The sequence below is a fragment of the Alosa pseudoharengus genome, unplaced genomic scaffold (genome assembly GCF_046254945.1).
Source record: "Alosa pseudoharengus isolate Yale_2024_CS ecotype anadromous, Long Island Sound unplaced genomic scaffold, YU_APseudo_1.1 YU_APseudo_1.1_scf_2, whole genome shotgun sequence".
In the NCBI taxonomy this organism is placed as follows: Eukaryota; Metazoa; Chordata; class Actinopteri; order Clupeiformes; family Clupeidae; genus Alosa; species Alosa pseudoharengus.
In genome coordinates, this window is record NW_027468663.1 from 36,370,869 (window position 1) to 36,394,413 (window position 23,545).

The 23,545-nt window shown below is 44.8% G+C and overlaps 1 protein-coding gene across 2 annotated transcripts; it reads left to right on the forward strand.

The window, feature by feature from the left end:
• Positions 1 to 1,894: 1,894 nt before the first annotated feature.
• Positions 1,895 to 21,977, forward strand: LOC143134439 (uncharacterized). 2 transcript variants are annotated; one of them, XM_076294846.1, is made up of 20 exons: positions 1,895 to 2,012; positions 2,595 to 3,771; positions 4,656 to 4,717; positions 4,868 to 4,909; positions 5,156 to 5,499; positions 5,705 to 6,091; positions 6,260 to 6,294; positions 6,408 to 6,527; positions 6,833 to 6,952; positions 8,702 to 8,743; positions 8,853 to 8,987; positions 9,765 to 9,884; positions 10,015 to 10,040; positions 10,158 to 10,812; positions 16,796 to 17,086; positions 17,212 to 17,305; positions 17,819 to 18,013; positions 18,537 to 18,665; positions 18,977 to 19,098; positions 19,463 to 21,977. In XM_076294846.1, exons 2-20 carry the CDS (start codon positions 2,845 to 2,847, stop codon positions 19,520 to 19,522), a joined length of 3,906 nt encoding a protein of 1,301 aa, XP_076150961.1. In that variant the 5' UTR covers positions 1,895 to 2,012; positions 2,595 to 2,844; the 3' UTR covers positions 19,523 to 21,977. The 2 variants fall into 2 exon arrangements, with proteins under 2 accessions (XP_076150961.1, XP_076150962.1); XM_076294847.1 differs by having other exon boundaries at positions 5,159 to 5,499.
• The last annotated feature ends 1,568 nt before the right edge of the window (positions 21,978 to 23,545 follow it).

The following is a 23,545-nucleotide window of genomic DNA, read 5'->3' on the forward strand; positions in this document are numbered from 1 at the left end:
ATAGTTTGGTGAGAGTACCAAAACTGCAGTATCCTGATTAGGTAAGAGGGGACACCACGCTCATGCAGTTTACCAAACAGTTTCCCATGATTTATACGATCAAAAGCCTTTGACGCATCCAGGAAGAACATGAAGACTGTACTATTGTGTGATCTGTACCTATGGACAATTTCTTTAAGTGCATAAATACACAGATCAGTACCATGCTTGTTCTTAAAGCCAAACTGATTATCTGTTGACGCTATGTATTCTACAAGCCTATCCATAAGGATCCCCTCTAACACCTTGGATAGTATACTTGCAAGTGCAATAGGTCTATAGTTATACTAGTTCATTTACCAGTCTTATTTTTAACTACAGGTACCAGCAAGACAGATAACATGGATCCAGGAAGTATGCCATGCTTCATTAACCCAGAAAAGCATAGAGCAAGTAAAACTGAAATACAATATTTCAGATGTTCTGCTGTTATTTTATCCTGCCCACTGGCTTTGTTTATTTTAAGTTTGTCAATAGCATAACATACTTCCTCCAGCCTGATGACTACACCATCGCTGTGAGATATCTGGCCTTTGTTAAACACATCACTCTTCACACAGTTAAAAATGTTCTCATAAAAGTGTCTCCTCCATAGCTCTGCAATGTTTTCAGGTTCAGTAATGCCATCAATACTAGAAGGCAGTGGCATTTTGCTGTTGTTAACCACTTTCACCTCCTTCCAGAACTCATAAACATCATTAGTTTGTAACTTTCTCGCCATAGAGTTCGCCCTCATAGTCTGCTCATTTCTTTTTATAAAACGCACAGCATATTTGAACCTAGCATTAGACCGTACCTTGAGCTCACAGACTGGGCCATGCCTAGGTTTGCCCATCTTCTAAATGCATCTCTTGCCTCCATATGAACATCATGGACACAGTCATTCCACCCTGGTCTTACAGTATGTTGTTTTACCACTTTACTTCTTAGTGGTTCACTTCTATCGACTAGACAGTTCACAATTCTATCATACATAGCACATAGGTCATTATTGTGACTTACATTCTTACAGTTGACATCCACACAGATAATTGCATCAACAGGTAACTAAATGCAGAGACCAAATTTCCCTCACGGGATTAAAAAAGTATATATACTTATATACTATATACTATACTATACTACAGTATATGGGACTCATCAGACACACCTCTTTATAGCGACTGTATGCACGCTGTATTTTATATGAATTTTTTAAAGAAAATTAATTATTTCATATAAGAAACAGACTCCTTTTTTTCAATACCTCCCAAGCCATATGACCTAGTGACTTCAAACCAATGCAGAATAGTTATCCTATATGGGACTCATCAGACACACCTCTTCTTATTGCCAGTGTATGCACACTATATTTTATCTGAATATTTTAATGAAAATACGTTATTTCCCATAAGAAACGCCTCCTTTTTTTCAATACCTCCCAAGCCATGTGACCTAGTGACTCCAACCCAATGCAGAATAGTTACCCTATATAGGACTCATCAGACGCATTTATTTTTATAGTCACTGTATGCACACTGTATGTTATACTAATATTTTTAAAGAAAATACATTATTTCCTATAAGAAACAGACTCCTTTTTTCAATACCTCCCAAGCCATATGACCTATAGTGACTCCAAACCAATGCAGAATAGTTATCCTATATGGGACTCATCAGACACACCTCTTCTTATAGCCACTGTGTGCACACTGTATTTTATATAAATATCTTTTAAGAAAATACGTTATTTCCTAATAAAATAAAATCTCCAGACTTTGGGAAACACTGGCTTACTCCGATCGTGTTTTCGTTGATCATTTAATCGAGTCTTAGACTTCACAGAGAATATCGATGCGTGCCGTGCAGCCACTGGTTTAGGTTAGTGCTAAACGAAACCAGAAACACCGGCGATATTCACACGGCGTTGTCAATAACAACATTTTTCAAATGTGTCTATGTCAAAAATTGTGAAATAAAAAATATTGTAGAAGGTAAGAACGATAATAATATATCCGAGTCTCAGAAACGTGCTCGTTCGTTATAGGCATTTTAGTCTGTTCCATCACAACATCGAAAATGGCTATGATATGCCATGTTAGGCTAACGTTAGCGACATAGCTACCATTTACAATTTTACAAGTTAGCTTGAAAGTTAAGACTTGAGGAACATCTAAGGAAGTTCTTTCTTAATTATTCACTTAAGCTGCGTTCATGTGTGGTGATCATAAGGTGATGATCGTTAGTGACATGTTCTCTGGCATGTCCACCTCTTCATGCAAGCCAACTTCAGATAACGTTGACGTGAATAGTTTAAGTCAACTAACTGATAAAAACATCTCGTGTCTGGGAGCATAAGTAAACATGATCACTATGGCATATGACAATAACGTTATGCCTTGCGATGAAAAGTTAATTTGTTTGAAAATGTCTTCGCATGTTTGGACGTCTGGTCGTAATGTCTAACGTTAACGTTACTTCAACAATAACTCGGTTTGGACAGGAAAGGAAAAAGCAATAGTATGCTATATTCTCTGCTCATTGTGCTGTGCCATGATTTGCTCTCTCCTCTTTAGACTCTCATTGCAGACACACACACACTCTCAGCTGGTGGGCTCTCCCCATCTCGGCAGTGGTTTGTTGAACAGCCCGCTTGTCTTTGCTCCTACCGGAGCCGCCGTGCTCCAACTGGCGCAGATTGAGGCTCAGCTCGCCCTCAACCAGCTCAGTGCCCTCAGCATCAGCAGCCAGCACAGTAACAACCCGGTGGCCCTGCTCGGCCTGCTGCGAGCGGCAGCTGCTTCGGCCTGCCCCTCTGCCGTCTCCATGTATCGGCAGCCCCAGGGGGCTGACTTTGCTCGGCCTCGGCACCTGATGCCGGTGGCTGTCAACCAGGACAATCACTCTATCTCGCAGGACTACCAACGGTCGGCCTTTCCACCCGCCATTCCTGAGGACCTGGAGGTTGCCAAGTACCAGAGGATTAATACTGGCTTTAGACAAAATGCCCCGGCTGTGCAGGACATGTGCTTCCCGCCCAGGCCCACACAAAACCTGGGGAAGCCAGGTGGTGAGGACTGGGCCCAGTACAAAGCCCCAAGCTCACAGCATGCTTCCTCTACAGTGATGGACCAATCAGGGAGCTCTTCCTGGAACACGTCGCGGTCAGCTGGGGAAAAGTCTACCTCTGACTCTGTGGGCAACTTGCTGGCCAGCTTTGGTCTCTCTAGCAAGGATCTGGAGCTTCTCAGTCGCTACCCTGACAGCCAGCTCACACCAGAGTCCCTGCCTCTTATACTGCAGGACCTCAAGGGCCGCAAAGCTGGCAGGAACGCACCAGTGTCTCCGCCTCACTCACAGCTCTCCATGCTTCCTCCTCACCACAGCCCGAAACCAGACCCAACCCCGGCCACTGCTGCCCACGCGCCCAGTTACCTGAGCATGGCCACACAGGTCCCAGGGAAGGTCATCGAGTACGGCCATGCCAGCCAGGAGAGCTTCAAGCGCGTGCCGTTACCCCCCTCTCCCACCAAGCACAAGCCAGAGGCCACGGTCAACACACAAGAGGCAAGGAACTATCTGCAACACCACAGGAAGCCCAGCCCCGGCTTAAGGTCGCACGCACGAACCTCCCGCAGCCCACCGTCCGTGAAAGGTCCGACACCCACTATGGTCAACGACTACATGGCGGCCCAGCCCAGAGTTTATCCCCACACATGCTCACTGTGCGTGGTGCAGTGTGAAGACGCCAAGGTGAGCAGCTGAATTTATCAGTATGAGACGACATCATACCGGGACAGAGACTTATTCCAAGTGGCATGAAACATGATGTTGTGGTCTGTCATTAAAGGAAAATTCCGGTATTTAGCTATTTGAGTCCCTTTTCTGGTTTGTTTTGGATGAACTAGAGTGGTGGACACCAAAATGTTGACAATTGGTCCTGTCTCGACTTTTCTGACTCGTTTTGAATCGCCTTTGACTAGTCAGAGTGGCTGCCTACAGGCATGCTCAAACATGTCCTAAAACAACCCTTAACGTTTGTTTTCAAAACTGTGCAACTCACCGAGTGGTTAGTGGTGTTCGTTGATTATTAAAATCAAATATATCGGCGCAATATATGATTTCCAGCCATCTTATTTGCTATTATGGAACTATTTTTTCAGACACCTCACAACCGCGTATAAACTTCCGCTCAATATTTGAGCCTGAAGCATAGACGGTGGCGCAGTAATATAAACGTGCAATGAGTCTTCTAACAGATTTGGGAATGGGATTTTACAAAATGCCAAATAAAACACAACAGTAACTGTATTTTGCTACGCTACTTGTTTTGGAACATCAACGAACACCACTAACCACTCGGTGAGTTGCACAGTTTTGAAAACGAACGTTAAGGGTTGTTTTAGGACATGTTTGAGCATGCCTGTAGGCAGCCACTCTGACTAGTCAAAGGCGATTCAAAACGAGTCAGAAAAGTCGAGACAGGACCAATTGTCATAATTTCGGTGTCCACCACTCTAGTTCATCCTAAATAAAAACAGAAAAGGGACTCAAAGTGCTAAATACTGGAATTTTCCTTTAAGCATAATGTTGCGGTCTGTCATAAATAGTGCCTCTCTGTTGTCTCTGTCTACTAGGATTGGCACAACCACATCAACACGGTGGTCCACACAGCAGGGTGCAAAGACCTCAGGAATCAGTAAGATCATATGAATGTTTCTATTTCCATGCCGTCACAGTAGAATCTCAAGCAGCTTCCTAAGCTCTAGCCTCAGTGATGTTGTGAACTGCCTCAGCTATATGTTTCAGAGTTGACACTAGTGACTTGTTTGGCTCCTCTCCCTCCCAGGTATCCTGACTGGAGACCCCCTGGCTCCAGTTTGTGGCCCAGGTGAGTGACTTATGCACTGCACTGGATGCACATTAGATTCATCACAGATGTACTAGAGGTTTGAGTAGGTGGCCAGGCTACACTGATAACTCAACTGAAGCGGAGCACACCCGCTGCTCTCACGCCTGGTCAATGCCAGTCCCATTGGTTGTCGTGAAAGCTGCAGCATATGCTCCACAAACGTTCCACTTGAGTTGCACCCGTACCTTAGAACCTGTCTGTTCTTCTGTTAATTTTGTGTCAAAGCAGAGATCGTTCCCCTTCTCTGGACGGTTGGTCTGGGCGCCACGGGAACCGTTCGGCCTCACGCTCGGCCTCGCGTTCCCTGTCGTCCTGCTCCTCGCCGGGCCGCTCCCCGACGCGCCACGGCCACAGCAGCAGAGGCGCCGCGTCAAGAGGCCAGCGCTGGAGATCTCCTGACCGCCAAACGCCGTACAGACACGCCCACTCCCATTCTCCACCCTCTCACCACCAACACCACCACCTCCCCCAGCACCAGCACCAGCACGCACCCCCTCACCGCGGCCGGCATGGGTCCCCTTACGGCCGACGGAGCCACCCACGCCACAGTTCCGGTCACATTCCTACAGGTAGACTCTTATTGTGGATATTGTGTGTGTTTGGAAGAATGAGAAAACCTTTTTTTAATCAAATAATCTACAGAAGGCGAGGGTTCAGCTGATGCTAACTAACAGATTCTGTAAGATGATTGTGTGGTAAGATGACCGTGTAGTGCTCAGTAAATGGCGTATTCTGCATGAGAGTTATGCTGTACTGTGTTGCATCATTCCACAGACGGTGCGTCAGCACGACATCTCCCCCATGACCGGCCCAGAGGCCCTCATGAGGTGTCCTGTCGGCGCGCAGCAGCAGGACCTCCATCGTCGTCCTCTCCCTGCTCCTCCCTGTCCTCGTCCTCGTCCTCCAGGAACAATAAGAGGCAGCCGTCCACCTCTCCTGGGGGCGACAAAGCCAAAGTGCTGGAGAGGCGACGGGCCTCCCGCTCCTCCTCCACACAGGGCAAGTCACCAGCATCCACCTCCAAATGCTCATCCACCAAAATTGACCATCCCCCCATGTCTCCTGCATCCAAGTCTGACCCGAAGGTAGCGGCTTCAGATCCCAAGCCAATTGTGGAACCAGTGGAGAGCAAAAAGGCCGACACTGTTTTCAGACAGACAGGTAATGGCTAGCTTGGGAAGAAAACAAAACAGAATAACAGAATAATAATTATGACAGAACTAGAATAACAATGCCGTCTAGCCATTGTGTGCAGCTCTGTAATCTTTAGTTGGAAAGCTGTGGACCTTTGAGGACTGATTGCTCTCTGTGTTGGCTTTGTTTTCGTAGAAACTACAGAGAAAGTGAAGTGGACAACAGATGAGGTGAGATACTAAAGTGGACCACCAGAAAGTTTGGAGCAGATTAGAGCACTCTATCCAGACAGCCCACAGATACACCATTAGCTGATGTGTAACCTTTGTTTCTTGTGCTACAGAGGGGCATCGTGCTGATGTCTGGACTTCCTGACAGTGGGTACACTGAGAGTGACATCGTGAAACTGGTTACTCCCTATGGAGATCCAACACAGGTCATCATCGCCACTGCAGAGGGCAAGGTACTCTCAACCTGACTCCATAATCTACTTTAATTTATCAGTGAATGCTTGTGTTTGTACTTCTGGCATACTTTTTAAATGAGCCTTGTTTCAGAATCTTGCTGTATATGTGCTGTTTTGGTCATTGAGCTGTGTGCAAAGGACACTGTCTAACACCACTACACAGATTATCATGATGCACTGGGAAATCTAAAATGGTAGCTGCTAGAAGGCTCTATAATGCAGATGATCCACGTGGTAACAGTCCCAGAAAGCCAGCCTTTACCATAGCCCTCCTTCTCACAGGTGTGTATGTCTATCTCTAGGCCGTGGTGGTTCTACCTGACAAGAGCTCGGCTCAGGACATGGTGAATGCACCTGCCTGCATCTGTGACTGTCAGCTCATTCTGGAACAGCTATCAGTGTCAGTGGACCTGAGCAGGCCGGTAAGCACCCTCACCCTGCTTATACTGAGACTATGTTAAAGTGTAACTCTCGCCAAAATGCAACCTAGGGTCTTTTTGTCAATGTACCCGAGTCAAACTGGTAACACTTTAAATTAACACACCCAGATTCATCATTAATTAGCCAGTAACTAACATAATTGTTAGTAAGATATTATCCCTTAATTAAAGCAGTTATCACTCGTTAATTAATCATTTACAAGGCATGACCATATTACACCCTTAATAGACCAATAACTAAGACTTACGTAGATATTACTTCCTAACCACTGATTATTAATGGTAAATTAGGAGGCAATAGGACGCAAATTATGGTCATAACAGGCAATTTATAGTTCTGGCCTTATTATGTTGCAGTTCCAAATATAAAAAAATGACTGTATATGAAGAGCTTTTCATTAGGAATCTAGATAGTTAGGCCTATTCAAATACATAATGCCCTACCTTGATTAGAACCTTGTTATGGGAGAACATTTTTACATGTTACATTTTTTTTTTTATTAAAAATGACTATCGGCTGATATATCGGTTAATAGTTTTTTAATAATTAAAATATCGAAATCGGTAGGTTATCAGCTTTCAAAATCCCATATTGGTCAGGCTCTATAGGAGATGAAGACAAATTGACATACACACACCAAATGCACACATCCACACCCACACATCCACACAATTAGACACACACACACACACATACACACGCACGCACACTGGCACACACACACACACAGGCACACACACACAGGCATGCACATACAAGCATAAACAAAAGTTGCAAGAGTAGGCGGTGGAGTATAAGATGGAGACAAATTGGCAAGCGTGACAAGCAGGAGAGGATGAACAGGACTGAGCGGCGGTCATATTTTGTACCGCTATGCGGTACATCTAGTTATACATTGTTTTAGAAAATAAAGAACTGCTTTGGACTATATTTTATTGTTGTTTTATTGTTTCACTCATTGTGAAGAAGTCCCATTAGATTGTTAATACTAGTTACTAATACTAGTTGGTAAACTACTCATGATTAAATATGAAAAGCACTCCACTTTAACAGGGAACATATTCTCACTTATACCGGAACCGGATTCATTCATATGTATTTAGGCAGTATTAACAGTTGTAGGTTTGCATTTCATTTCACAAGAACAGACCATGCTATTTGGGTGTTGTTAATGGAGAACGGCTGTTCTTTTGGAACTGCTACATAATAAGGCTAGAATTATAAATTGCCTGTTATGACCATAATTCACGTCCTATTGCCTTCTAATTTACCAGTAATAAACAGTGGTTAGGAAGTAATATCTGCTTAAGTCTTAGTTATTGGTCTGTTCATCTACGTTCATTTAAAAGCATAATTATCGGAAGCGCCACTTTTAAGCTTGACCGTATTGTCGTTTTCGGGTCAAATGGCCTTTTAAATGAGAGTGGTAGGGGCACTACTATTTTGATGCATGATCGCATCAAAATCGCTATTTTTCAAACACTAAGAAGGCTCAACACAACATGAAACTTTGATTGAAGTATCACCAGGGTCTCTACACATGAACTCGAGGCCATTTGACCCGAAAACGACAATACGGTCAAGCTTAAAATTGGCGCTTTTAAATGAAAGTTTGACTAGGTTGCATTCTGGTGAGAGTTATGCTTTAAACAATATTTGCGGAGTGACCTCATGCACTCATGTGAGCCCTCCATAGTTTTGTCATCGTAATTCAAATCTTTCTGCTGCAGGTGACACTATTCCACGTGATGATGGGGCCTGACAAACCTTGTGTGAGTCCCTTTACATCTTTGACTTGTTACATATCATTGTTGTGTTAGTGGTGCTCAAATCTGGGTGAAATAAAAGTGACTGTCAGCCTTGTGACTGCGTCTTTGTTAGGGAGCGTTAACGGCTTGGAACAGGCTGCTGGTTGTGAATAATGTTCCAGACACACCAAATGGACCCAGAGAGGTGCAGCAGCTCATACAACGGTTCGGCAATGTCTGCAGAAGTCTGGTGCTCAACCACAACAAGGTGGGACTGTGTGTGTGTGTCTGTGTGTGATTCTGCGTCTCAGTCTGATTTTGAATGTGTTGCATGTTATTGAATATGACTTGAGTTATTATGACTGCTGCAGCTGCTAGCACGCACACAGGCACACACACACACACACAAACCCACACAGAGAAGCACACATATACACAAAAACACACACACACACACACACACACACACACACACACACACACACTTTTTGGGGGCAGCCGTGGCCTACTGGTTAGTACTTCGGACTTGAAACCGGAGGGTTGCCGGTTTGAACCCCGATCAGTAGGCACGGATGAAGTGCCCTTGAGCAAGGCACCTAACCCCTCACTGCTCCCCGAGCGCCGCTGTTGTTGCAGGCAGCTCACTGCACCGGGATTAGTGTGTGCTTCACCTCACTGTGTGCTCACTGTGTGCTGAGTGTGTTTCACTAATTCACGGATTGGGATAAATGCAGAGACCAAATTTCCCTCACGGGATCAAAAGAGTATATACTGTATATATACTTATATATATACACTATGCACACACTCATTTACATACACAAAAGTTGCAAGCGTAGGGGCTGGAGTAGGAGATGGAGACAAATTGACAAGCGTGATTTATTTTTGTGGAGAGAATGCGCAGGACTGAGCGGTGGTTTTGTACCACTTTGCGGTACATCTAGTTTTGAGTTGTGGTGGGTCCTGGTTCAGAAAAGCCAAAGATTATCCTAAACTCGTAGTCTTCTCTCTTTAATTCGTAAACTCCTCTCTTAAACCTCTGCAGATAATCTTCGAAATGGAAACGGCTGCCATTGCCCAGGTCGTCTACAAACGTTTCCAGAAGTTTCCATGCATTGTGCAAAACAACCCCTTATCCTTCTCTATGAAGCCAGATGTCATGTTGGTAGGTGTGACATTCAGATTCAGAAATACTTTACTTAGGTTAATCAGAAACTATAATAAATATTTCCATCACAGTAAATAATATTACAGTACCAAGACTAGTGGTAAATAGTGCATTTCACCCTTTCCAGGTCAAGAAAAATGAAGAAGCTAAAAGGTACTTTACTTATATGAATCTGTCCAAGAGATGTTTAATGTTTCTTCATGAACAAGATCCACTACAGACAGATATCTGAGCTGTCACTGTCATGTATATTACTTTCCTTTTCTGCAGCAATCCATCAACCTCCACTTCATCTGATTGCAAAGCATCAGACCCGGCAGCTTCGTCAGACCCCTCTCCAGCGGCCGCTGGAGGCCAGGAAGCCTCGTCCAGCGAGGCCATCGCAGCCGAGCAGACAGACAGCGCCACCATGGAAGCGGATGCAGGGAAACTGCCAGACTCGTGCCCAGCAGGGAAGGACACCTCCACGTCCCAGGCGCCTGTGGCAGTGGCGGTGAACGGTGACGGGGAGATTGCAGGCAAGGGAGGTGGAGGAGGAAGTGATGTAGAGGCAGTAGGGGAGAAGGTTGACCTGCCGAAGTTCACCCCCGCGCTCCTGCAAGCCCTCCTGCAAGAGTGCAAGTCCCGGTCAGCACTGAGGGCTTCCGCAGAGCCAAAGGGAGCTGATACAGAAGCTGCCCCAGGCAAACACTCACCTGCTTCCACAAAGCCAAAGGGAGCTGATACAGAAGCTGCCCCAGGCAAACACTCACCTGCTTCCACAAAGCCAAAGGGAGCTGATACAGAAGCTGCCCCAGGCAAACACTCACCTGCTTCCACAAAGCCAAAGGGAGCTGATACAGAAGCTGCCCCAGGCTCACATGCTCCACCTGAAACAACTGCACCTAGAGACATAGGTGTTACACGGGATGAGGACCAAGAGATGGTATGTGACCGTAGGGTTCATTGATCTGTTCAAACTACTGGTATATTATGCCACACTGTGTTTAGGAAAGCCGGGAGAGGACAGGCAGTTCATTATTTCTACGTGTAATGAAGAGAGAGGAGCCTATGCTGCCTCTAACCCAAATCTAGGAGGCACAGGATAACAAACCTGTACACTGACAGCCACACCTAAGCAGCAGGCTTGTTGGTACAACAGTCAGAGCATGCTCTACAGTAGTGATAGCATTTGGTCACGCTGTCGGTCACGCTGCCCTCTCCTGGCACTTCAGCAGACCTGCCAACCTGTATGCATTTTGCGTAGCAGCCATGCATTTTCACATCAAAGTACGCGGGTACGATTTCTTACTTAACTATGCAAATACGAGCAGACATCCAACTTCTCCGGAAAGCTCGCTGGAATTAGAATCTCCCTCAAATCTATTTCATGCGAGGGTGAGATGCAGAGAGAAAGTGACAAGTGAGAAATTGAATGATCTAGACAAAGGATACTGGCCACTCGTTATGCTATATTTTCTTCAGCCAACGGTAGGTTACACGAAAGACTTGATGACAGGGAATTCTTGGGTGTTCACTCGGGAATTTGCGTTCCCCCTGATGTCATTTTGCGAAACTAAAAAATCTCAACGAGTGCGATTGTGAATTCACCTAGGCCTAATAGTTTGATGTTGTCTTGACAAGTTATTACTTGTTCATCAGTTGTTTCAGTTAGCATTATACTTTCTGTGTACAGCAGTATCGATGTTTTGGACATAAAAACAAAACATCGAGACGCTGGCAGAACTGGGAATACTTCGCCTGCCTACCACAACATCGGACCCGTCTGCTTCACCTGGCCGGCGTCACCGCAAGCGGTGTGCCAGTACAAGGAAGAAAGGCAAGCGAGCTGGCGTCGGAACAAGGCTAGCAGCCAACCCAACTCGCCCAGCAATACCATCCATATTCCTGGCGAACGTAAGATCACTGGACAATAAGATGGACGACATTCGGTTGCTAAGATCAGCAAACAAGACAGTGAGTAACTGCTGCGTGACTGTTTTTACTGAATCATGGCTCAACGAGAACATCCCCGACTCTGCTATACACCTGGAGCAGCTAACGTGCTATCGAGCTGACAGAGCCCTAGCAGACAAAAAACGTGGTGGAGGAGTTTGTGTTTACACACATGATGCTTGGTGCTGAGACGCTACGGTAGTACACAGACACTGCTCTCCACTGGCGGAGTTTATGATCATTAAGTGCCGACCCTTCTACCTCCCCAGGGAATTCACCGCGATTCTGCTGGTCGTGGTGTACATCCGCCCCAGCAACATAAACAGTGATAGGAGCATGGCACTGAATGAGCTGTATCGGGCCGTCAGTGAACAACAAAGTGAACACCCGGATGCCTTCACAATCATCGCTGGAGATTTCAATCACGCCAATCTCAAAACTGTACTACAAGTGGCATGACATACTTTGGCCCAGGATGAATTAGCTCTGACACATGCAATACACATTAAGGGTGACTTCAATTGTTTATGCAAAGGGCCTGAGGCACCGAAGTAGTTTAGTAGTTACAGATTACAATTTCAAATAAAAAACACACGACTACATAGGATCCATTACACTTGAAAACATTAAAAATAATTTTATTAACAGCCTGCAGGCCAGGGTAATCTAATATTACTGCATTAACATCAACTCGCATGGAATTATGGGAACACTCAATGCGCTCAATTCGCTAAATGCGCGTCTTCAACCCTCTGCTGAAACTGCAAGCGTAGATTGCTTGCTTATAAACTCGCACTGCGCAGAAACAAAAGTTAATGTAGCCTAACTTATTTAACCTTGCAGAAACCAAATAAAATCATTCATATGCATACAATCCCCAATATGCGTGAATTAGGCCATTAGAAGAAGGCCATCTTACGAGCCTTTCGTTGTGCAAAATCGTATAGCTAACCCACTGAGCCTCTCCTGCCCCATGCTGCTCATTAGGTAGGTCTTAATAAGTTTGAGTTTGGAAAAAGATCGCTCAGCTGTTGCCACAGTCACAGGCAATGTCAGAAACAACATGAGAGCAGTACACACTTCCCCGAATGTGGATGTTACGTCCTGCCGCTTCTTGCAGCCGCTCTTGTGTTTGAAGGGCATTTTAGTCGGAACGATGACTGAAATGTGCAGCCACCATCCATTCAAAAAATCACAACAAATCACTTAGCCTACCCAGAAATCCTTGCTGCATCTCAGTTGAAAGAAAGATACTCTGGCGAAACAGTATGACGACAAACAAAGATGGTAATTTGATTTAGCCGTTTTTATTTGATAGTTTGATTCTTAATGGTGAAGTTCTAAAAAAAAAAAAAAAAAGAGGCGGCAGGGCGGGGGTAGCGACGGGCCCCGGGAGGTCACGGGCCCTGGTGCGACTGCACTTGCTGCACCTACTATAGTTACGCCACTGTGTACTACCAAAATTTCACCAACATGTAAACTTCCCAACAAGAGGACAAAACACCCTGGACCTTGTTTACACCCCACAGAAAGAAGCCTACAAAGCCAAACCCCTCTCCCACATCGGACAGTCAGACCACATTAGCATCCTGCTGCTGCCCCGATACAGACAAAGAGCAAAAGTCACCAAACCAGTTCTGAAGGAGGTGAGAGTGTGGCCGGAGGGGGCCGTCTCACAACTTCAGGACTGCTTTGAAACAACAGACTGGGATATTTTCAAAACAGCTGCCACCCACAACAACCACATTGACATTGAGGAATACACAGACACTGTGACCTCCTACATCACCAAATGCATCGATGATGTTAGAAATAAAACACATCACCACTCGGGCCAACCAGAAGCCATGGCTGAAGTCCACAGACTGTGAGCTGTGAGAACTACACCTCTTTGCTAAATAGGGTTGCAAAATTCTGGGAATTTTCAGTTGGAAACTTTCCATGGGAATTAACGGGAATATATGGGAATTAACAGGAATAAACGGGAATTAATGGGAATAAACTGGGAATTTTTAATATGGCAAGTTAGTCTATAACAGGGAACTTAAATGTAGTGGACAAAACCCCATCTTGCAGCATAATATTAGTTAAAACAACCTGATTTAATGCAATTTCAGACAAATTTCCATATGTCAATTACATGCACATAGGCTGCTAGACATAAAGGAAATCTATGGTGCGTTCATATGCATGGGGAAAAAGTGTACCAACCAATCGGATTTTGTTGTTGAGTGGTGTAATGTATCTTGGGCAGTTCAGTGTTGCTAGTTTAGCACACTAGTAAACCATAGGCAGAGAATGGGATTCCTGCTAGCATGCTAGCTAGCTTTGTATGCTAAGCTAAGCAAAAATCCGAACATACAAATCATATTGCCTATTACGAAACAAAATGTTTGTATATGAAACCGTTTGTATGAATTACCCAAAATTCCATGTTAATTTCCGTAAATTCCCATTAATTCCCATAATGTCCTTTAATTCCATGAAAGTTTCCAATTTGGAATATTTCCAAAATTCCCCATCTTAACTTCCCATGGTAAGTTTCCGGAAATTTAACGGAAATTTTCCGCCCCTTTGCAACCCTATTGCTAAATGACCTGAACAGTTTTTTCACCCGTTTTGAAGCACAAAATGACACTCACCCACAGAAAACCCCACCTCCCCCCCACGACCAACCCCTGTACCTGTCCTCTGCCAGCGTGAAGAGGACACTAGCCACCATTAACCCACGCAAAGCAGCAGGCCCAGACAACATACCAGGCCGAGTGTTGAAGGACTGTGCAGAAGAGCTGAAGGATGTTTTTACAGACATTTCCAACACCTCTCTGGAGCAAGCAGTCATCCCATCACTTTTCAAAGCTGCCACCATCATACCCGTGCCAAAGAAATCATCACCATCATGCTTCAATGACTACCGTCCTGTAGCACTCACGCCCATAATCATGAAGTGCTTCGAACGGCTAGTCATGTCACACATCAAAGCCACCCTACCCCCCACCCTGGACCCCTTACAGTTTGCATACTGAGCCAAACGATCCACGGAGGATGCAATCTGCTCTGCCCTCCATCCAGCCCTCACCCACTTGGACAATAAAGACTCATATGTGAGAATGCTGTTCATAGACTTCAGTTCAGCATTCAATACCATAATACCACAACAACTCATCAGCAAACTGGACAAGCTAGGATTCAGCACCTCCCTCTGCAACTGGCTGCTGGACTTCCTGTTGCAGAGACCACAAGCAGTACATGTCGGGAACAACACCTCAAGCACTCTGACCCTGAGCATGGGGGCCCCGCAAGGGTGTGTGCTCAGCCCCCTGCTCTTCACACTGCTAACACATGACTGTACAACCACTCACAGCTCCAACCATCTGGTGAAGTTTGCGGACGACACAACACTGGTGGGCCTCATCACTAAGGGCAATGAGGCTCACTACAGAGAAGAAGTAGACCTGCTGGCCAAATGGTGCAAAGACAACAACCTCCTGCTGAATGTCAGCAAGACCAAGGAGATTGTTGTCAACTTTTAAAGTATGTCTATGTCTGCATGGGAAAGTAAGAAACGAAATTTAAATTCTTTGTATGACCAGTGCATGTAAAGAAATTGACAATAAAGCCGACTTGACTTGACTTGACTTCTGTGTGTCGCTGATGGTTAATGTTTTCATAACTAAAAGGCGCTCAGGGAGCACAAACCTTTCCAAGGCCAAATGCAGCCATTAACAACGACTCTGAAAGTGGATCTAGGCTAAATATTTTGAGCTTCTCATTGATTGGAGCATATATGGATCATAGTTGTTCTGGTTTATTAGCACGAAAACAAGCGAGAACAAATAATAGGCTTCCAGACAGAGATTGCGTACCAATCGCTTTAGTTAGGATAATGTAATCATTGCAGGCCCAGATGGCAGAACATTTTTTTTTCTCTCGAGGTGCTACTCAAAAAAGTTCTTCAAGGTTGGCAGGTCTGCTTCAGTTGTGCACATCCATTTCATGCACTCAGCCACATCCCGCTTATATACCCCCCACCTTCTGCCCCACCTTCTGCATGCACCCCACCACTTCTGCCCCACACATTAGTGCCTCCGCTATCTCTGCGGTCACTCACACAGCGGTCAACCTGTCCTGGGGCCCCCTGATCTGGCTCCCTCGGGGCGCACAGGGACATGCCTCCAGTGTCCCCGCGGTAAGCCACCCCACCTCTGGCCCCTATGTGATGAGTGGAGGTCCAGGAGTTGACAGAACAATGGAAACAGCCTGTTAAATAACATGCAGTCTCGAAAACTTTGAACAATTCAGCAGTATTTGTCACCGAAGGCCCCAGCCATTTGTGCGGCAACAATTTGCCCCCTTTAGAGTCAGTCTGTTTAGTGGGCAGCCGTGTCCTACTGGTTAGCGCTTGCCCTTGAGCAAGGCACCTAACTCCTCACTGCTCCCCGAGCGCCGCTGTAGCAGGCAGCTCACTGCGTCAGGATTAGTGTGTGCTTTACCTCACTGTGTGTTCACTGTGTGCTGAGTGTGTTTAACTAATTCACCGATTGGGATAAATGCAGAGACCAAATTTCCCTCACAGAGTGAGGCTACTTATACTAGATGTCAGCTGAAGTCAGCAACATACGCTATGTCTTGGTCTTTACATCAAGTATAGGATGACTGCAGTGCATATGCAGTGCAGTGCAAGACTTGTGTACCATTGGGAGTCTTATTTATTTACATTAGCGGAAATATAGGGTTCAAAATATCACCTGTTTCCTGTTTTCAGTTCAAGCCCTGTAGCAGGCATCACACTCCGCCTCAAACGCGGAATAGACACCTGCACCGTAAACCTGCCCACTATGCCAAAGAGCCATTCCTAGTATGGCAGTCTGAGCACATACTCCACTGTATTGACGAACGCTGCGACAAACTCTGATTGAATGTAAACCCTATTCTGATCACCGCCCTCACCTCTCGATTTTTCCCTGTATTAGGGAGGCGACCTGGAGGACGATCTCGTACCTTGTGTGATGGATGACTTTGTGACGGTAGATGAGGTAGGGGACTTTGCTGGGGAACCCAGCCAGCCATTAGAGGAGGCACTGGCGGTCACTGCAGAGGGAGTCAGTGCGGAGGGGTCACTGCACTCGGAGATCGCGAGCCTCATCCCAGAAAACACGGGCGCAGACACCAGAGAGGAAGACGAGAGGGTGGAGAGCACAGCACCTGGTGGAAGAATCAACCAGGACCTGATGAAGGAAAATGTGGAGGACCATACACAACAGGTTTTTTATTTTTTTTTACTTTTCCTTATTGTTTTGTTATAACAAATTGTCAAAGTTGTCACTCCACAAGCCTGTTTTCTTTCATCTCACCTTTACTGTGTCTTCCAACTCTTTCTGAACTGTAGAACGTGGAGAGTGAAAGCTGCACTGGTAGCATTGCCGTAGGTAACCAGCAAGGTGAAAAGGAAAAGGAGGAGGTCATCACCCCAGGTCCCATAAGTGAGTGTGGTGGTCACTTCAATTCCGATATATAGATAGATAGATAGATATACTGTATTGCCACACAACAATGTTGGTGGTAATTGCTGTTACAGGAAGAGGTAGCTCAATCCAGTAAAGGAGAAAAGAAAGAAGAACAAAACAAAAACAAACAAGTAAATAAACAAATTGTTGACATACATTTTGTGGTGTTCAGGAGTCTGATTGCTGAAGGGAAGAAGCTATTTTTGAACTGGTTTTCATGGACCTGTCCTGTAGCATCTCCTAGAGGGGAGAAGCTAGAACAAGTGGTGGTTTGGATGAGAGGGGTCTTTGATTATTCTGGAGGCACGGTTTAAGGTGTGCTTAGAGTACAGAGTGTGGACTGGAAGGTCACAACCAATCATGTCAGAGGCTTTGGTGACAACCCTCTCTAATTTCCTTTTAGTGCGACTGTCTGAACTGTTATACCAGACAGTGATGGATGAAAATAGTTGCTTATTAATGGATACTCTCCCTATTGGCAATGGTTAGGTTCACAAGGGGAAACTGGTTCATCGTCAGATTGTACAGATCAATTGGAGGAGGACGGTCCACACCGGGTCGTTCAGATGGACAGTTGTGCCACTATGGACACTGTGGTCACAACCGGGGAAAAGGAGGAGGAATCGGATTACAAAACACAGGACGAGACTTCCATAACCACTTCACCCACATCAGAACTCAGAGGTGAGACTGCAGCTTCAATTCATGTTGGTGATCTAGTATAAGAGTGACATATTTGTTTCGTTTTACACTGACCTGATGGAATTGTGTAACCTGACCCTAGCCAGATGAATTTTGTTCCGCTTAGCTCCGCCTAGCTTCACTCACATCCACCTGGGACCTCTTCCATTGAGAGTGATTTCTGCAACCGACTTTATGGTTCAGCCAATCAGGACGCAGGGCGGGAGTTTCATAGATGTGACATAGCGTAGAAGCGACTGTGACACTGTTATTAGCGTCACGGGTTGGCTTCGATGTGAGTGGTTGAAGTAGCACGTCAATAGATGACAGACAAGTGGCTTATTCAATCATATGCAAGCATTTTTTGATTAGGCCCAGCCTTCTGAAGCAACACTTCAATGGATCGGTTCCAGATGGATGAGTGGAGCTAGGCGGAGCGAAATTCATCTGGCTAGGGTCAGGTTAGGAATTGTGTGTGATGACGTTTGTTTTGTTTTACACTGTCCTGATGGAATTGTGTGTGAAGTGATTTCAGAGGGGCCCAAGCGCCGGAGATCTCCAGATCAGCCTGAGGTGGTCACAAAGAGGATCCGTAAGGAACCAATCTTCGCTAAAGACTACAGCCTGCCTCCCTTTGGCTCTGATCGTCCTGTAGGTGAGTAAGGAGGTGAAGTTGCCACTGATATGAGTTATATATAGATATTTCAGTCTGATATTGCCTTTCGCACACCAGCAATATGACACTGTCAAAGGTGGTAAACCTGTATGCCGAGTAAGCATTGTATATTGGCATTGGCAGTATGGTTGGAAAACCAACGACTGTTGACCCTCACATACAAAATGTGTGATCACTTTTGTGAAATGTATCTTCCAGATGACAACTACAGGACAAATAACATGACGGTGCGTTGCAAATTTATGCGTGTGCTCGGCTGTTGAATATCTTGAGGGTGTATTTGATGACAGGCATGGAGTTCCTGGAGCCAAGGACCGGCTTCTTCTGTCAGGTGTGTGCCAAGTTCTTCTGCGGAGACGAAGAAGCCAAGGAGAGTCACTGTCGCGGAGTGGAACACTATGAGAATCTAGAGGTAGGCTGCTGCCGGCTAGCACCCTACTGCCAAAACACATGCAAATAAATCTACTGCATGAACCTGATTTACATAATGTATGAAAAAGACCAGGCATTTTCCCTCTGAGCACCGACGGTGAAACATTATTTTCCAAAGAAAACTCTGGCGAGTTTTTTTTAACATGCAGTAGATTTATTTGCATGTGTTTGGCCATTTGGCATGGGGTTGGTCTGGCAATTGCCAGAATTCTCCTTGGCTTTAAGTGAAAACATAAAAAAAATAGCTCCCGCATATGCATATCAAACAGCATCTTTATGTCAACTTAAACTGTTATACTGTTCTCCTTATCTCTGCTTTTCACTTCTTCTTAACCTATATGCAGACCGCACTACAACACTGGAGACTGAAGCTCAGCAGTGGGCCCAATGGGGCCTCATTATGAAGCTCTCAGGGGAGTCTCCGAGTTCTGCTCATTCCTACACCTCTTCGACCTGTGGGTCTTTTTATTTCACAGACACCAAACTCGTGCTATGGTGTACATGTAGTATGTTTGATCCATGCAACAAAAGAACTGTAAATACAAAAAGCAAATAAACTTTTTTTTTGTTTGTTTTGTTTTAGACATTTTACAAATGTGTCTTCTGTGTGGGTCCATGCACAGTCCGTTTGGTTTGCAGCTCTTGGTCTTCACGGTGTGCGTATTTGTGTAGAAGGAGCTTTTATAGGGTTTTTTTTTGTTGTTGTTATTGTTCTCAGTGTTATCAGGCTCTTGCAACTGCTAATAAAAAAAAAATGTGGTTTAGAAGGGAGCTGAGTAAATGCTGACAAGTAGTCTCACCTTATTTCTTAGAATGTGACACAAACACAACATAGTTTCCCATACAGATGCTCTTAAAATAACCACTGCGATCAGCAGTACTGTAAATATCGCAACTCAGCAAAGACAAGTGCATATGTCAGAGACGTGGTCACCCAGTGTTCCTTATATTGGTGCAGTCAATAATTACAATGCTGCTGCGGTCATACACCGATCAAGATCACTTCTGTCCCTCAAATGAGGACATTCAAAAGCAAATTAGGACAGTCAAATGTGTCCCATTTGTGAACCACATACACACAGTACAGTGCACTATAAATCAGATTGGTCAGTGACCACATGCATCACTCTATGTGAAAGCTTTGACAGGGCAGTGACAAAAGTGGAGACCTGAGGACGGTACGTACTGCATTATCATCATTACACATTTTTGTTGTCCATTACAATTACATTGGATCAGGTTCATAGTTATTTTTGTGTGGGCTATTTGTATTATTGCATACTTTTTTTTATTTGATTACCAATTTCATAAAAAATCCAACCAGCAGGTGTTTCATTAAATATGGAAATGGAAACACAGAATATCACTGTAAATCGTTCAGTGTTAGGACTTGATAAAGTACATAAAGAAAGCTTAATACAATGGAAAAACGTTTTTATTTATTAAAGAATTGTAAGTGTAATATCTGATATGTTTTAGAAATAATTTTGGAAGCATACTGGTTACAATATTAAATCTGTTTATGTTCAGTATTTTTTCCCTCGAATGAAATTATTTATCTATAAAATATCCCTATTTTGTCATGATTAGATAAGCAAATGTAATGATATAAAGGGAGTTGTTTTGTATTTAGAATGAGTGCACAATCATGGTAATATAACAACACACACAACATCAGGTTCATTTATTCATGTATAATGAATCAAATCGAGCCTTGCCAGGCAGATGGTCTCACCTGTTATTCTTTACTCACAATTTACAGGTTCCCACAATTCCCCTGGTACTGCAGAAATGTGCTTCATCAACGAGAGCTCCCCTGAATCAGATATGGAGACATTATACCGCTGTGCAGGGGCCCATTATGTGAGATTATACCTTGTAGGTGAGAGCATGTACCTGCTCCTGGGCTCCCCACTTCACATCTATTTCATCTGGCTGGTGGTGACACAACATGCAACAATTTCCAAGTTCTATGCCATGAATGTGGCCCTGTGCGAGCTAGTCTTCTCTTTAACTGTCGTTGTTGGGAACTCGGCTTACTTATCTACACGTCACCATTGCCTTCTCTATATGGTGTTGCCCTCCTACGCCTTCATTTTCTCTGCCCGTCCACTCTTCCAAAGTCTCATCTGTATGGAGCGGTATCTGGCAGTGGTGCATCCTCTAATCTACCTAAAGTACAAGACCCTGAGACACAAGATGACCTGTACTGCCCTGGTTGGTGTGGTTATAGGGGGATTTACTGCAGCAGAGATTGTTTATACACCCCACTTTCTGATACGTGAGTTTGCTATTCTGTTTGTCATCTTGCTGTCCATTGATGTATTCTGTAGTCTGTCTGTGCTATGGGCTCTGAAACGCCCCAGCCCTGGAGAAGGTGAGGGGCAGAAGGATTGCATGAACGTCATGAAGAAAAGTGCTTTCAAAACCATCATGGTCATTCTGGCTATTACTTTCTGTGACCATATCTTTGTCACTGTTATGGGTCTCTGTGGAGGCTTTTCTGAAGACGATTGGATTTGCACAGTTGACATAATTAACACATTTGTATTTGCTCTGTGTGGATTTGTCCAGCCTCTCTTGTACTTACAGAAAATGAGGAAACTTCCATGTGCAAAAGAATGGCATGATACGGAGTCTCGTGAATTGAGCTAAAAATGAATATTATATTGTAAATCTGGAAAAGTCAATTGATTTAACACAATCTCAAGTAAATTATTTGTATTTCTGGTCAAACTCAGTTATTGTGTCTTCCATGTTACCTTTTACATCATAAGATCATATGGGTCTTTTTTGTTCACGACCCAGTGAAAAACCAGGTCTGCCCTGATGAAAACTGTATGGTTGAAATGCGTTGGAATGTAGCCATTTTTGATTAAAGGGTTTTTATATTTATCAATGCCTCATTTTTCTGTTTTTTCAATGTTAGCGTATAGGCCCTTTTTGAAGAGCACCCTGGATTTGACCCAGAGAAGTGTTCCTTCTTCTTTTCTTTAAATTTCCTTTACATTTTTAAAACTTTGTCACTGATTTAATGTCAATAGGCACTTATAACCACTTTAGTTGTTTCTGATGCATTTGTGATTGATTAGCTAAAGAAGACACTTGTTTACTTTTACTTCTTGTTTGCCAGTATTTTTAAGTATATAGGCCAACTGTCAAATTATTTTGACCACAAAATGTTCCTCTGCAGCAGCAGTGGCTCCGTATACGTGCAAACCAGCAGGAAGAATGACAAACATGCTTATAACATAATATTCAAAATGTTTCCAGCAGTACTTCGGAACATCACATGATATACAGACTGTGTCCAAGGCTGCTCAAGGTCTGTGCTGCTGAACTGGGGGAGCCACTGAAGCACATTTTCAACCTGAGTCTCCGTCTCGGACGAGTTCCAACACTGTGGAAGACATCATGTCTTACCCCCGTCCCTAAGAAGCCACACCCAAGTGAGCTTAATGATTACAGGCCTGTCGCTCTAACATCACATGTGATGAAGACATTGGAGCGACTGGTCCTGCGCATACTCAGACCCCAGGTACGCCATGCACTAGACCCGCTACAGTTTGCATATCAGGAGAAAGTGGGCGTGGACGATGCCATCACTTATCTCGTACACAGGACACATTCTCACTTAGACAAGGGCAAAAGTGCTGTGAGAATCATGTTCTTTGATTTCTCACCATCCAACCCCTCAGACTGAGAGACAAGCTCTTGCAGATGGGTGTGGACGCTGACCTGGTATCCTGGATCACAGATTACCTGATCGAGCGGCCACAGTTCGTGAGACTGAAGAACTGTTTCTCTGACACTGTGATCAGCAGCACCGGAGCTCCACAGGGAACTGTGCTCTCGCCAGTCCTGTTCACCCTGTACACATCTGACTTCTGTTACAACACCGAGTCATGCCACATACAGAAGTTCTCTGATGATACTGCAATTGTGGGGTGTATCAGGGACGAACAAGAGGAGGAGTAAATGGAGCCTGGTGGACTTTGTGCAATGGTGCAAACTCAACCACCTTCAACTCAACACTTCAAAGACCAAGGAGATGGTGGTGGATTTCCGCAGGTCAAAGCCCGCTCTGCTACCAGCTGGCTCTGTCGTGGGAGCCGAACTGGAGTGCATCACTTCAATATCAGACAAAAGGACTCTGAACAAACTGATCAGCATCTTGGACGATGAATGTCATCCACTCCATAGCACTATTGTAAAGCAGAAGAGCCTGATCAGCTGGAGACTTCGCTCACTGTCATGCACAACTGATGGAGACTGAGGAAGTCATTTGTCCCCAGGGCCATTGAACTGTCCATATTACTATCCCCACCCTTTCACCCTTCCACGACCATGTCACCCTTGACAGGTCACAGCAAGGAAGCGATCATCCTTAGCTGCACTCTGAATTACAGGCTCAGTCCCTGCCCTGT

Coding starts and splice junctions, on each gene's coding strand:
- LOC143134439 (XM_076294846.1), top strand. CDS start 2,845: ATGTATCGGCAGCCCCAGGGGGCTGACTTTGCTCGGCCTCGGCACCTG. Junction 4,718..4,867: donor TGCAAAGACCTCAGGAATCA/GTAAGATCATAT, acceptor TCTCCCTCCCAG/GTATCCTGACTGGAGACCCC. Junction 17,087..17,211: donor TGGAGGACCATACACAACAG/GTTTTTTATTTT, acceptor TCTGAACTGTAG/AACGTGGAGAGTGAAAGCTG.